Source organism: Sprattus sprattus, assembly GCF_963457725.1.
Source record: "Sprattus sprattus genome assembly, chromosome: 19".
Classification (NCBI taxonomy): domain Eukaryota; kingdom Metazoa; phylum Chordata; class Actinopteri; order Clupeiformes; family Clupeidae; genus Sprattus; species Sprattus sprattus.
In genome coordinates this window covers 8,338,374-8,350,585 of record NC_137917.1, presented here as the reverse complement: position 1 = coordinate 8,350,585, position 12,212 = coordinate 8,338,374, and the positions used below count along the sequence as shown (strand labels likewise).

The 12,212-nt window shown below is 47.5% G+C and overlaps 1 protein-coding gene across 2 annotated transcripts in view; it reads left to right on the top strand.

Moving 5' to 3' along the window:
* Window positions 1-12,212, top strand: part of cdkal1 (CDK5 regulatory subunit associated protein 1-like 1) — a 250,054-nt gene that overhangs the window by 137,537 nt on the left and 100,305 nt on the right. For both annotated transcript variants that reach the window (XM_080857466.1, XM_080857467.1), the window contains exon 9: window positions 2,687-2,853. In XM_080857466.1, coding sequence (XP_080713592.1) covers window positions 2,687-2,853 — 167 coding nt within the window. The remainder of the gene's footprint in view (window positions 1-2,686; window positions 2,854-12,212) is intronic.

The following is a 12,212-nucleotide window of genomic DNA, read 5'->3' as shown; positions in this document are numbered from 1 at the left end:
GTGCTCCCTCTCTCCTGTCCCACACTCAGTGCTCCCTCTCTCCTGCCTGTCCCACACTCAGTGCTCCCTCTCTCCTGCCTGTCCCACACTCAGTGCTCCCTCTCTCCTGTCCCACACTCAGTGCTCCCTCTCTCCTGTCCCACACTCAGTGCTCCCTCTCTCCTGCCTGTCCCACACTCAGTGCTCCCTCTCTCCTGCCTGTCCCACACTCAGTGCTCCCTCTCTCCTGCCCCACACTCAGTGCTCCCTCTCTCCTGTCTGTCCCACACTCAGTGCTCCCTCTCTCCTGTACCACACTCAGTGCTCCCTCTCTCCTGTCCCACACTCAGTGCTCCCTCTCTCCTGTCCCACACACACACACACACACACTCTCTCTGTTCCTCACACACACACACACAGACACACACACACAGACACACACACACACACACACACACACACACACACACACACACACACACACACAGACACACACACACACACACACACACACACACACACACAGACACACACAGACACACACACACACAGACACACACACACACAGACACACACACACACACACACACACTCTTCCTCACACACATACACACACAAAAGCACACTCTCGCTCTGTCTGACAAACAAGTGAACACACACACACACATATCTGCTTTAGGCTTCTAAGTGTGGTGTGGTAACCCCATCTATCAGTAACCTGACCCCCTCACCCCCCACCTTACCCACCTGCCCCCCTCGAGGGCCCCACATTGCCCCTCACACGCGTCAGATGTGGGTCTGGGTGGAGAGCGGTGCCCTCCCCAGGAAAGGCCTGCCCGCTTGCGCGTCTGCCCCGGGCACAGCTGTTTCCTGTGGGCCACTGGCCCCCCTCACCACTCCTTCACCAGGGCGAGAGGACGCACGTCGTTTTTTTCTTTTTCCACGTGCCTCTTTTCATCCCTCCGTTCCAGCGCTTCACTCCCTGCTCCCTGTGCGCTCACGTAAGAGTGTGACATCAAAGGGACGTGCGCCGATGACGGCTTGGAAAGAACCGGCACCGGGTCAGAATAACACGCGAGCCCTTACATTTCTCCCATACCAGGGTCAACACACACACACACACACACACACCTCTTAGACAAACCCACACACATGCACTCTTGACACATAAAATAGAGCACTCCATACACTCAAAGCTCACACACAAACACAAACACAATCACACACAACACACACACAACACACACACACACACACACACACACACACACACACACACACACACACACACACACACACACACACAGAGACACACACAGACACACACAGACACACACACAGCAAATCCTGTCTGGCGTCATGAAAACTCTTTGATTACTATCCTGACTGCCTGTCTGTCTTGATGTGTCTGTCTGAGTGATGGTGATGACTGACAGAATAGTCATAATGACCCTCTCTGAGCCACAACGCCTTCACTCAGTCTGCCTCAGTTCAGGTTGTGTGTGTGTGTGTGTGTGTGTGTGTGTGTGTGTGTGTGTGTGTGTGTGTGTGTGTGTGTGTGTGTGTGTGTGTGTGGTGGGTGTGTGTGTCAGTCTGTGTATAACGACACCCAGGGTACCCACTCACATCTCTAGGTGCTTTGTATCTCATCATTCACTCTGGGGCTCTGTTCAGATCAGCCCTGTGCGTGTGTGTGCGTGCCTGTGTGTGTGTTTGTATCTGTGTGCTAAGTCTGCCTGTTTCAGAACTGCTGTGTGTGTGTGTGTGTGTGTGTGTGTGTGTGTGTGTGTGTGTGTGTGTGTGTGTGTGTGTGTGTGTGTGTGCGGTTAGACAGGGATCATAAATTAATAACACAAGCGGAAAGAGCGCAGATCATTGTTAATGGTAATGGTTTTCATCTTACCACACACACACACACACACACACACACACACACACACACACACACACACACACACACACACACACACACACACACACAGTCACTCACTCTGTGACTAGTGACAGAAAAGCCTGACTGTTACCTAATGATCCCTGGGAAACATTAAGCACTGGGAAATGATGCCACACACACACACACACACACACACACACACACACACACACACACACACACACACACACACACACACACACACACACACACACACACACACACACACACACAGTCACACTGTAGTCACTGACCGATTAAATGATCTGACAGAAAACCACTAGATCCACTGACTGACGGTCTGCTGACACTGCTGGTGCTGCCATCTCTCTCACACACCCTCATGCTCACTCTCATATCATACTCACACATATACACGTACACACACACACACACACACACACACACACACACACTGTGTCAGTGTCACCCACACTGACTCACTCACTTACTCATACTCACACACAATTACACACATGGAGATTACTGAATGCCGCTCTATATTTGTAGACACTGGTATCCTTGAAAGCTATCTGTTCATAAAGCCTTCTAAATGTGTTTGTAATTATGTTTTTTTTTTAAGTGTATCTTCCTGTGTCTTTGTGTGTATCTGTTGTTTTGGACGTTCAGCAACGTTGAGTGTGTGTGTGTGTGTGTGTGTGTGTGTGTGTGTGTGTGTGTGTGTTAAATAAACTGTTTGTGATGATAATTCTGTTTATTGCTTATTATGACTGTTTGTGATAATAATTCTGTTTATTGTGTGTGTTTGTGTAGAGGGAGTGTGTGAGATCTGGCTGACGAGTGAGGATACTGGCGCGTACGGCAGAGACATTGGCACCGATCTGCCCACTCTGCTGTGGCAACTGGTGGAGGAGATCCCCGAAGGTGCCATGCTCAGACTGGGCATGACCAACCCTCCATACATCCTGGAACACCTGGAGGTGAGTGTGTGTGTGTGTGTGTGTGTGAGTTTGTGAGAGAGTGCGTTTGTGTGTGTCTTTGTGTTTGTCAGCTCTTCTCATTCTCTCTGTTGTTGTCTCCTCTCCCTCTTTTGCACACATACCCCTCTTTCTCACTCCCTCCCTCCCTCCCTCCCTCTCTCTCTCTCTCTCTCTCTCTCTCTCTCTCTCTGTCTCCCTTTCTTTCTTTCTCTCTCTCTCTCTTCCTCTCCTTCTCTCTTGCACACGTCCTGTCTCACTCACTCTCTTTCTCTCCTCCTCCCCCCCCCCCCCCCCCCCCCCCCTTCTTTCTTTTTTTCTCTCTCTCCCTCCCTCGCTCTCGGAGTGTGTCTTTTTCTCACCTTAAGGCCACACCATCTCAGGGGTATGCTGCGTTTTTCCCTCCTCTAATTGTCAGGCCCGCTAAGCCTCCTGGAAGAACAATAGCCCCCTGCTATCCCACACACACACACACACACACACACACACACACACACACACACACACACACACACACACACAAACACTAGGCTAGTACTCAAGCAGTGACATCAATTCTTGAGTTTCTTCGTTAACATCGAGTACTCGTTAATCACGTAATGCTAGATCCTGCTCGCATTTTTCCAGCTAGTTTGTAAACAACAGGGGGAATGCCAACAGCAGAAAAGGGTACATTCATTGTTTGGAAGTTCTTTGATTAAAAAGAAAACGGGCAATTTTCTTTCACAACTGTCATGATACAATACATGTGCAAAAGAAAAAGTTGTGGATGGATTTCTCAAAAATAATCCCTTTAACATCTTGGCTGCTACACTAACATCGCAAAAAAAAAAAATGTTGTTCAGAAATAGATGCAATCAAATATGACTAATTATCTCCTCCATGTTTTCTGTGAGATTTGTTTGTCTGTTTGTAAGTGGGATTACACAAAAACTACCAGCCCGATTTTCATGAAACTTGGTGTAAAGGAGATAATTTAGGAAGTGCATTCAAATAACTGTGCGGATTAAGATTCACTGCGCTAATGTTGCATACGTTGATACAGCATATATTTGGCCATGGGGGGTCTGCACTCTCAATGTGCCTTTCTAGTGTAATTTTTTCAGTTGAGCTTACTAATAATAACCAAGTTTCACAGAATTTACAAAAAAAAGGAAAAAAAAACTTCTGCTATTTGTAAACACAATTTACAAAAAATGTATTGAAAAATCCACTTGTTCACTGAACTTTCTATCTTGGGCTTCTGTAGGATGTTGGTAACTTACGTTAAGATATCGTCTGCATCATCCATTCTTCACCATTGTGTAATGTAAGACCAAGTTTTATCTTCATACCATATCACATCCTTTATTTTATGTTTTGCTCTGTGTGCTGAGACCAACCCCATCATAGCTGTACAGTCTTTTAACTGATGCAAGACCACTCAACCCCCCACGAGTACTCGAGGACTCCAGGATTTCAGGAAACAACTACTCGATTTGTAAAATGATAACCCCTAACACACAGACACACACACAGACACATACACACTCACTCGTACACACAGCCACAGTAAGACCCCCATTGGAGGGAACAGTAGCCCCACCTTACTCCCTCAGCAGCCACCCCCCCACTCACACACACACACACATACACATACACACACACACACAGCCCCAGTAAGCTCCCAGTTGGAGGAACAATAGCACCCGCTCGCTCCCTCCGCTATCCCATCAGCCCCAGGTGCCCGGCGCTTTAATCCCGCCGCTCACGGTAAACTGCTGAGGGAGGCACTTTTAATTTGCTCGGGGTTAATTGAGGTTGTAATTTCGTCCCCATATGTATAGGTTACGTTAATGCTCGGCTACATTCAAATTAAAAACGGATAAAGCTTCTCTCTCTCTCTCTCTCTCACTCTTCTCTCTATCTCTCTGTCTGTCTACCTCCCCTCCCCTCTCCCCCCACGTCCCCTAAATGAAAGAAAATAACAATTAAATGCTAATTAGAAATGTAGAGGGGGCTGTGTGCACGTGGGCCACTGGACGCTTAATGCCTATCTATTATGCTAATGTGATTTTGCAGTCATCCGCCACCGGCCCATTTGGACTGCGCACGTCCATGTTCACACTGCAGGCACAGAAGTTTTAATCACACACCGAGTGAGTTATCTCCTCAGGCAGACTCCCAGCGCCGTTCCCTGGAAAAGGTCAACTGGGTCCTGGCAAGGCCCGGGTTCTGGCCCTGATACGCCCCTGGTCCAGGGATCGGGGCCAGTGGTTTGGGCCCGGTTCCGTTTGGATCGGATCAGTCTTACTCTTAGACTTGCGTACATTAACATTTATTAATTAAGCAGACGCTTTTATCTAAAGCTATGGCAGCCCATTTTCATCAGTATTAGGGTATTATGTGGGAGGTGTTAGGATCACCCCCATGGTGTTGGTGACTGCTGGCAGCTGAGCTGCAGGAGCACCGGACCGCAGAATAGGTCTAAGCTGCCGGCACCTCAGTCACCACCTATTACCATCAAGCATCTGGATTCTAACTGGATATCTCATCCATCTACATCATTTCTGTTTCCATTGGCATTCATTTATTTAGCAGATGGTTTTATTCATTCATTTAGCAAACAGTTTTATTAATTCATTGAGCAGACGGTTTTATCCAAAGTGACCTTACAGTATTGCACAGATGTGCCCTGTCCATCCCTATGTGTTCTCTCTGGGAATAGAACTCATGACCTCAGTGTTGAAAGCACCTTGATCCATCAGATTGGCCCAGAAAGTGTGAGGCTATTGTAGTTCTCGTTGTTCCTACTCAACATGCTTTCACCTGGTGGTCGTCCCCCCCACCCCCATAGGGTTACTGCTGCTGTGTTCAGAAAAGAATGATTTGGGCACAGTACCACTCCACCGGTTATGAAGTGGACATCAGCACTGTTATTGTCCTCTCTCCGCTAGTATTTTGGGGGCTTTTGGAGAAAGTGGACTTGATCTTGACTGATCTCTAAGGCTGGGCCATTCACTTGGGTAACATGGGCTGTATGCTTGATACCAGCTCTGGGCTGAGTAGCCAGTCATTGACTTGTAAAGCCACTGAACACCTCTTAACATGATGGAGTGGGGCTTAGCCCTTAACCTTTATGTGTCCAGAAAAACATCCTCATCTTACTGCCTCTCACTGTTCCTTAGATGTGTAGCGGTAGTGCTTGCTTCAGTCCTGTGGGATAACTGGAGTTGGAACCTACTGGATGTTTTTTGATTGGCTTTGAGTTGAAACCCTTTCCTTGTAACCGCTTAACGTTTTACGTTAAAACAAGAGTGCTTAAATGACCCTGGAAATGCCAATCCTTCTGTCTTCAGATGAGGCATGCCATTTATACTGACAGTTGAGAGTTGTGTACCAGACCCTGATTGGCTCTTAAAGGCTCTTAACCGGGCCGTGATTGGCTCCTTTGGGCACAGGGCCGGGCTCTCCTTTTTGTTCAGTCCTGATGGTTTGATTGAAATTGAAATGCTCCATCTGACGTTTCTTCTCAGAAAACACACACACACACACACATACACACACACACACACACACACACACACACACACACACACACACACACACACACACACACACACACACACAGTTGCCAGCAATCCATATCCCAGTCTATTTAAAGAAAGAAATGATGAAAGAACTAAAGGAAAAGGTCCCCAATAACATTAGAGTCCTGTGCAGAAGAGGGGCATAAATGGGGGAGTGATTTGGGAGGTGGGGTCCTGTCAGCCAGGCTGTTCTGAGGAGCCATTTCATACCATTAGTACCAAATGGCACAGGGGAGAACGGCGATTACAGGCTCTTTGCCTGTCAGTCCAGCTGAGCCACACACACATGGCAGAGAGGGGGGTGGGTGTGTGTGTGTGTGTGTGTGTGTGTGTGTGTGTGTGTGTGTGTGTGTGTGTGTGTGTGTGTGTGTGTGTGTGTGTGTGTGTGTGTGTGTGTGTGTGTGTGTGTGTGTGTGTGTGTGTGTGTGTGTGTGTGTGTGTGTGTGTGTGTGTGTGTGTGTGTGTGTGTGTGTGAGTGAGAGAGAGAGAGAGAGAGACACCAGTGCCTCTCTGGGTGTTTAGGACTGTAAGGAAAGCAGAAGTGGAAGAAAGTGTGCAAGGGCCTGGAGCGAAACAGTAACCTGTGTGTGCTCGGGCGCGCATGTGTTTGAGTGTTTGTGTATGCATGCGAGTAAGTGTATGCATTTGTGTGTGTGTGTGAATGTATGCATGCGTGTGTGTGTGTGTGTGTGTGTGCGTGCGTGCGTCCGTGTATAAGGTCACTGCTGCACCACTGTGTGTGACTGTATCTGCTGCTCTGCTCCATGTAGCCGGTGCCTACTGGCCCTCTTCACTCTCACCAGGGATGATCTCTACAGATCTGTCCTTCCCTCAGATAATGGCACGGCATGAAGTTCTGCTCATTTCCTGACTTAAACCATGCAAGATCAGAAACATTGAATCCAATTATAAGTCAAGTTTATAGTGTAGGAAGGTCAAAACCTTAATATATGTACATAATAATTGACAAAAGCATATGATTGTATTATGTTCTCTCTCTTTGTCTCGGTCTCTGTCTTCCTCGAATAACACTCTCTCACACACTCTTTTTGTTTCATTATTTCACTCTGGCATGAAAGAGCTTCTCATTCTTAGTGTTAGTTACCCCCCCGACACACACTCACACACGTACACACACTCTCTACTTTACTCCTCTCTGTCTCTTATTCCTCTCCCATGATTCTCTCTCCTTAGGGGCCCACGCTGTCATGCCTTTCCCCCTTTTCTCCTCCTCAGGCAGTTTAAATCGCGAGTGAATGACAGAGAGAGGGAGAGAGAGAGAGAGAGCAAGTTAGATGGAGAACAAGAGAAAGTGGGGTAGAGGGGGAGGGAAGGAGGGAGGAAGAGTGAAAACGCTCACAGTTCAGTCAATTATCCCTGGCAGCCCGGGGGAAGCGCGTGTAATTTGTATTTGGAGCAGGCGCCTAATTCGGCCACAAACACGTCCGTTTTCATATTAATGAGCGCTGCCAGACACGGCGTCATTACGGGCCTAATGTGGCATCCGCAGGACAGGGGGATGGACGGCACAGGACGCCTTCGATCTGTTTGGGACTTATGGACACGCACCGCAATCTTTCTTCCCTTTTTCCCTCCCTCACACACACACACACACACACACACACACACACACACACACACACACACACACACACACACACACACACTTTGCTTCTCCATCAGTTCCTCTCCCTCTCTCTCTGCCTCTTTCCTGGTGGTCATACTGATGTTGTGTGTTTCACTGGTCTGGCCAGTGGCCAGCAGGTAAGGTGAGAGATGAGGACTCCGGAGAGGAGCCTGCTCTGAGATCAGTATTATTATTATGATACTTATGACTATGAAAGTACTATGCTTCAAGGACCCCGGTGAAAAAAGCACTCATCGCTCCTGTTGCTATGGATTACTCACACATCTTAGTTTTACCCTACTGTACAAGTGTGTGATATAACCTTGTGATGTCTTGAGGGTAAAAAAATGACCTGCCGCTGTGTTTAACAGCAGAGATAAGCCCTTAAATGTTCTTTTTTTCCCAATTTGAAATGTAATGTCTTTTGCTAGAGTTGACCCCAGATATTCACAAGGTGTGTGAGGAATGACATTTTTCCTCATGCAAAATAGACTTGGGGTTGAAATTCGATGAAGGTGCTTTGTTTTAGTGGTTAAGAGAAAGCGGGTATTTTCTACCCTTAGCAGAAGAAGAGAAGACTGAATATTAAAACAACACAAGGGTCTAAAGAGTGCTTATTAGATGGCTATTGGGGGTCGGTGTGTTTGTTAATGTGTTAATTGTATTTCTGCATGTCTGAGTGTGTTTCTGTATTATAATTATTAGTGCCAGACTGAAGAAGCTGCTCCCTTTTTGACACAGAGTCTAATGTTGGCCTATTTTGAGACTTATTAGTATAAATCAGATACATAGACTCTCTTCCCCCACTGAAACCCTACGCTGACGTGTCCCTGTTTGAGAAGCAGGTGAGACGAGATGAGATGAGACGAGATGAGATGGACCAGATGAGATCAGCCACTGCCTGCAGGACACTCATTTACTCAGGGAGGGAGAGAGGGCGTCTCGTTGCTTTAATTAGCTCCTGCCAGACAGCTCCTGTTGCTTTGGTCGCCTCCCAAAACCTCCCCGTGCCTGACAGGCCCTGTAGCAGTGTTCCATATTCAGCGCGTCTCCTCCGCTAGGCGCGCTCGCTTCCAGCCTGCGGCCAACGGGGGCTCCCCACATCGCTGCTGTGGTGGAGGAGGCACATTTCCCAGCAGTCCCTGTTGGACGTAGTCTGGCAGGAGGATCCCTATCTGAGTGAGCGCCAGCGACGTGTTATTTTTTATTTATTTTTGTATTTGCGTCTAGTGGTGGGGTATGGACTTGGATGTAGTTCTGATGAGGGCCTTGCAGAGATAAGTTGCATCTCCACAGTCTTGTTGCCGTGACGCCATACTCTTGTGCCATCAGCGAGAACACTAAGAGCTGTGACCAACTTTGTGACCTAACGTTTATGTAATAGCAAGTTTTCCCCTCTTGTCTTGAGGAAGAATCAAATAGTACATTTTTGGATAAAACTACATGCATTTAGTGTGTTTAAAGTGTGTGTGTGTGTGTGTGTGTGTGTGTGTTTTCCATTATGAGAGCTACTGTTGGGGTAAGAATGTTATGTGTGTACTATGGTGTATACTAAGACCCTTCTCTGTTTGTTTTGAACTGAAGCCATATCACCTCATAACCACTGCCCTACTAAGACTGTGTTTGTTTGTGTGTGTGTGTGTGTGTGTGTGTGTGTGTGTGTGTGTGTGTGTGTGTGTGTGTGTGTGTGTGTGTGTGTGTGTGTGTGTGTGTGCGTGTGTGCATGCATGAAGTATGTGTGAAGGGAGGGTACATGCATATATATATGTATGTGTGTATGAATGTTTTGACTGTGAGAACAGGCACCAGTATGCATCTTATCGGCCCGGTGTGTGTGTGTGAATAAGTCTGTATGTCTGGGTCTTATAGAGAGCGCTAGATAGTGTGTGTGTGTGTGCGTGTTTGTTTTGAGTGTGTGGTTTATATGAGCGTGTAGATGAAGTGTTGAGATCCGCAGCCCTTTTCCCCCTATTCTCTGTGTCTATTTTAAAGAGCTCAGTCAGATCAGGTCAGATGGGGCGGCACATGTTTCCAACTCGGCAGGTCTGCTTTTTCAGCCTAGGTTCTCCTTTGTGTGGTTGCTCATTAAGGCCAGCCAAAAATCACACAGACGTACACACACACACACACAAATACAATAGTACGTGCATGTCAACCAAGCCAAAGAAAACAGCAATTACCCACCAAGTTTGCATTGACTGACCCACAGGGACACACTCCCCAAACCATTTACATTCCACAGGCCACGCGCACATGGAACCAAGTGACCCAATTAATACATATTTTCCCTTTTGTACCCCCCTCTACCCACAAGCACACACTTCCTCACTCTGTCTCTTTCTCACACACACACACGCTCACACACACACACACACACACACACACACACACACACAAACACACACACTCTCACTCACTCACTCACTCACTCACTCACTGAGTGTCTGTCTGTCTGTCTGTCTGTCTGTGTCTGTCTGTCTGTCTGTCTGTCTGTCTGTCTGTCTGTCTGTCTGTCTGTCTGTCTGTCTGTCTGTCTGTCTGTCTGTCTGTCTGTCTGTCTGTCTGTCTGTCTGTCTGTCTGTCTGTCTGTCTGTCTGTCCGTCTGTCTGGCTCACACTCACACTCCGTTGTCCACCATGTTCTCTCTGTCCCTGTCGTCTGCGTCTGAGCCCCCTGTACCATCATACACGCACACGCACGCACACACACATCACACACACACACATCACTCACACTCAATCAGAAGACTTAAAGCCAGACTGCCCTCTGTGGACAGACCTCTGGCTCCCGTGACTGGCTGCGTCTCTGTCAGCAGGCATGCTTGTGAAGTCTTTTGAGGTCATGAGGTCATGATTAAGTACCATAGAGTTATGGAAATGCAGGCTGATCGCCGTGTGACCTTCTCTCTGTGGCCAGGAGTTGCTTTTTCTTGATATTTGGTTTGGGCATGGAGGGGACCGTCTGAAGGCCGTCCAACTACATTGCCATGGACTACGCCAGTCTTCATCCCTCTGCCTGGCTTGCTCTAATGAGTTTCCATGGATACGTTAGGAAGATCTGTGCAGAATATCACTGCCTCACAGACTGAATGAAAAGCGTGTCAAAATGCCACGACAGCAGGGCAGGGAGAAGAGCAGAGGGCAATCACACACGCACAGACACACTCTCTCTCACACTCTCTCTCTCTCTCTCTCTCTCTCTCTCTCTCTCTCTCTCTCTCTCTCTCTCTCTCTCTCTCTCTCTCTCCCTCATTCTCTCATACGAACTCACACACACACATACAGAGTAATTAGAGATTAAAGAGTCAGCATTTTTCCCATGTCTGTCTGCCGGCTCATTTCACAAACCACTGGATTGGATATTTACCCGGAAATATGCCAATAAGCCATCATCGAGCCAGGGGCTGATTCACTGATGAGGCCTCAGCTATCTGTATCTGTCTGCCAAGCACTTTGGTTAGCTTTCTGTCTGGATGCATGTCCATCTTTTTATTTGTAATGTTGGTTTACCCTGTTCTGATAACATTTTTCAGTTCTGTTTTTCCAAGGTCAACTCTGTTATATATAATAATCTACCCACCTGTTTGTGATCTTCGAGACCAGTTTACTCGGTCATGACACAGCAGTGCTACTGTTAGCCGTTAGCCTCTCTGACTGACTGACTGCTGGGCCCTCTCAGCGTGCACATGTGGCAGCCACCCCTGAATTAAACTCTGTGCCAATCAGCAGGCTATTCACCAGCCTAATGAATTCCTTTAATTCTCATGCACTGATATGTGTGTGTGTGTGTGTGTGTGTGTAAGGGGATCAGATGGGAAGAGGGGTGTACAGTGCGCTCAGAACAAAGGAGCTTAATTGTTGAAATCTACTGCAATCAACAACACCTCCTCTAGAATAGAGTGTTTCTATTAGAATTGTGTGTGTGGGAGGGGGGGGGGGGGGGGGGGGTGGTGGTATGATTAGATGGGCTTGATTGCTGCGCAGACTACTCAAGACTGCTGTCACATTCTTCCCTCATTAAGTGTCAGGAAATTACTTTACTCAGGTTGTCATGTTAATATATTTCTGTGCCATTTTGTGTAAGACTCCTTTGTGTTCTCTCTAGCTCTACTATGTTCACCTTTCCAATCTCTTTCTTTCTTTCACGTTTTCCTTCTTTCTCTCTTT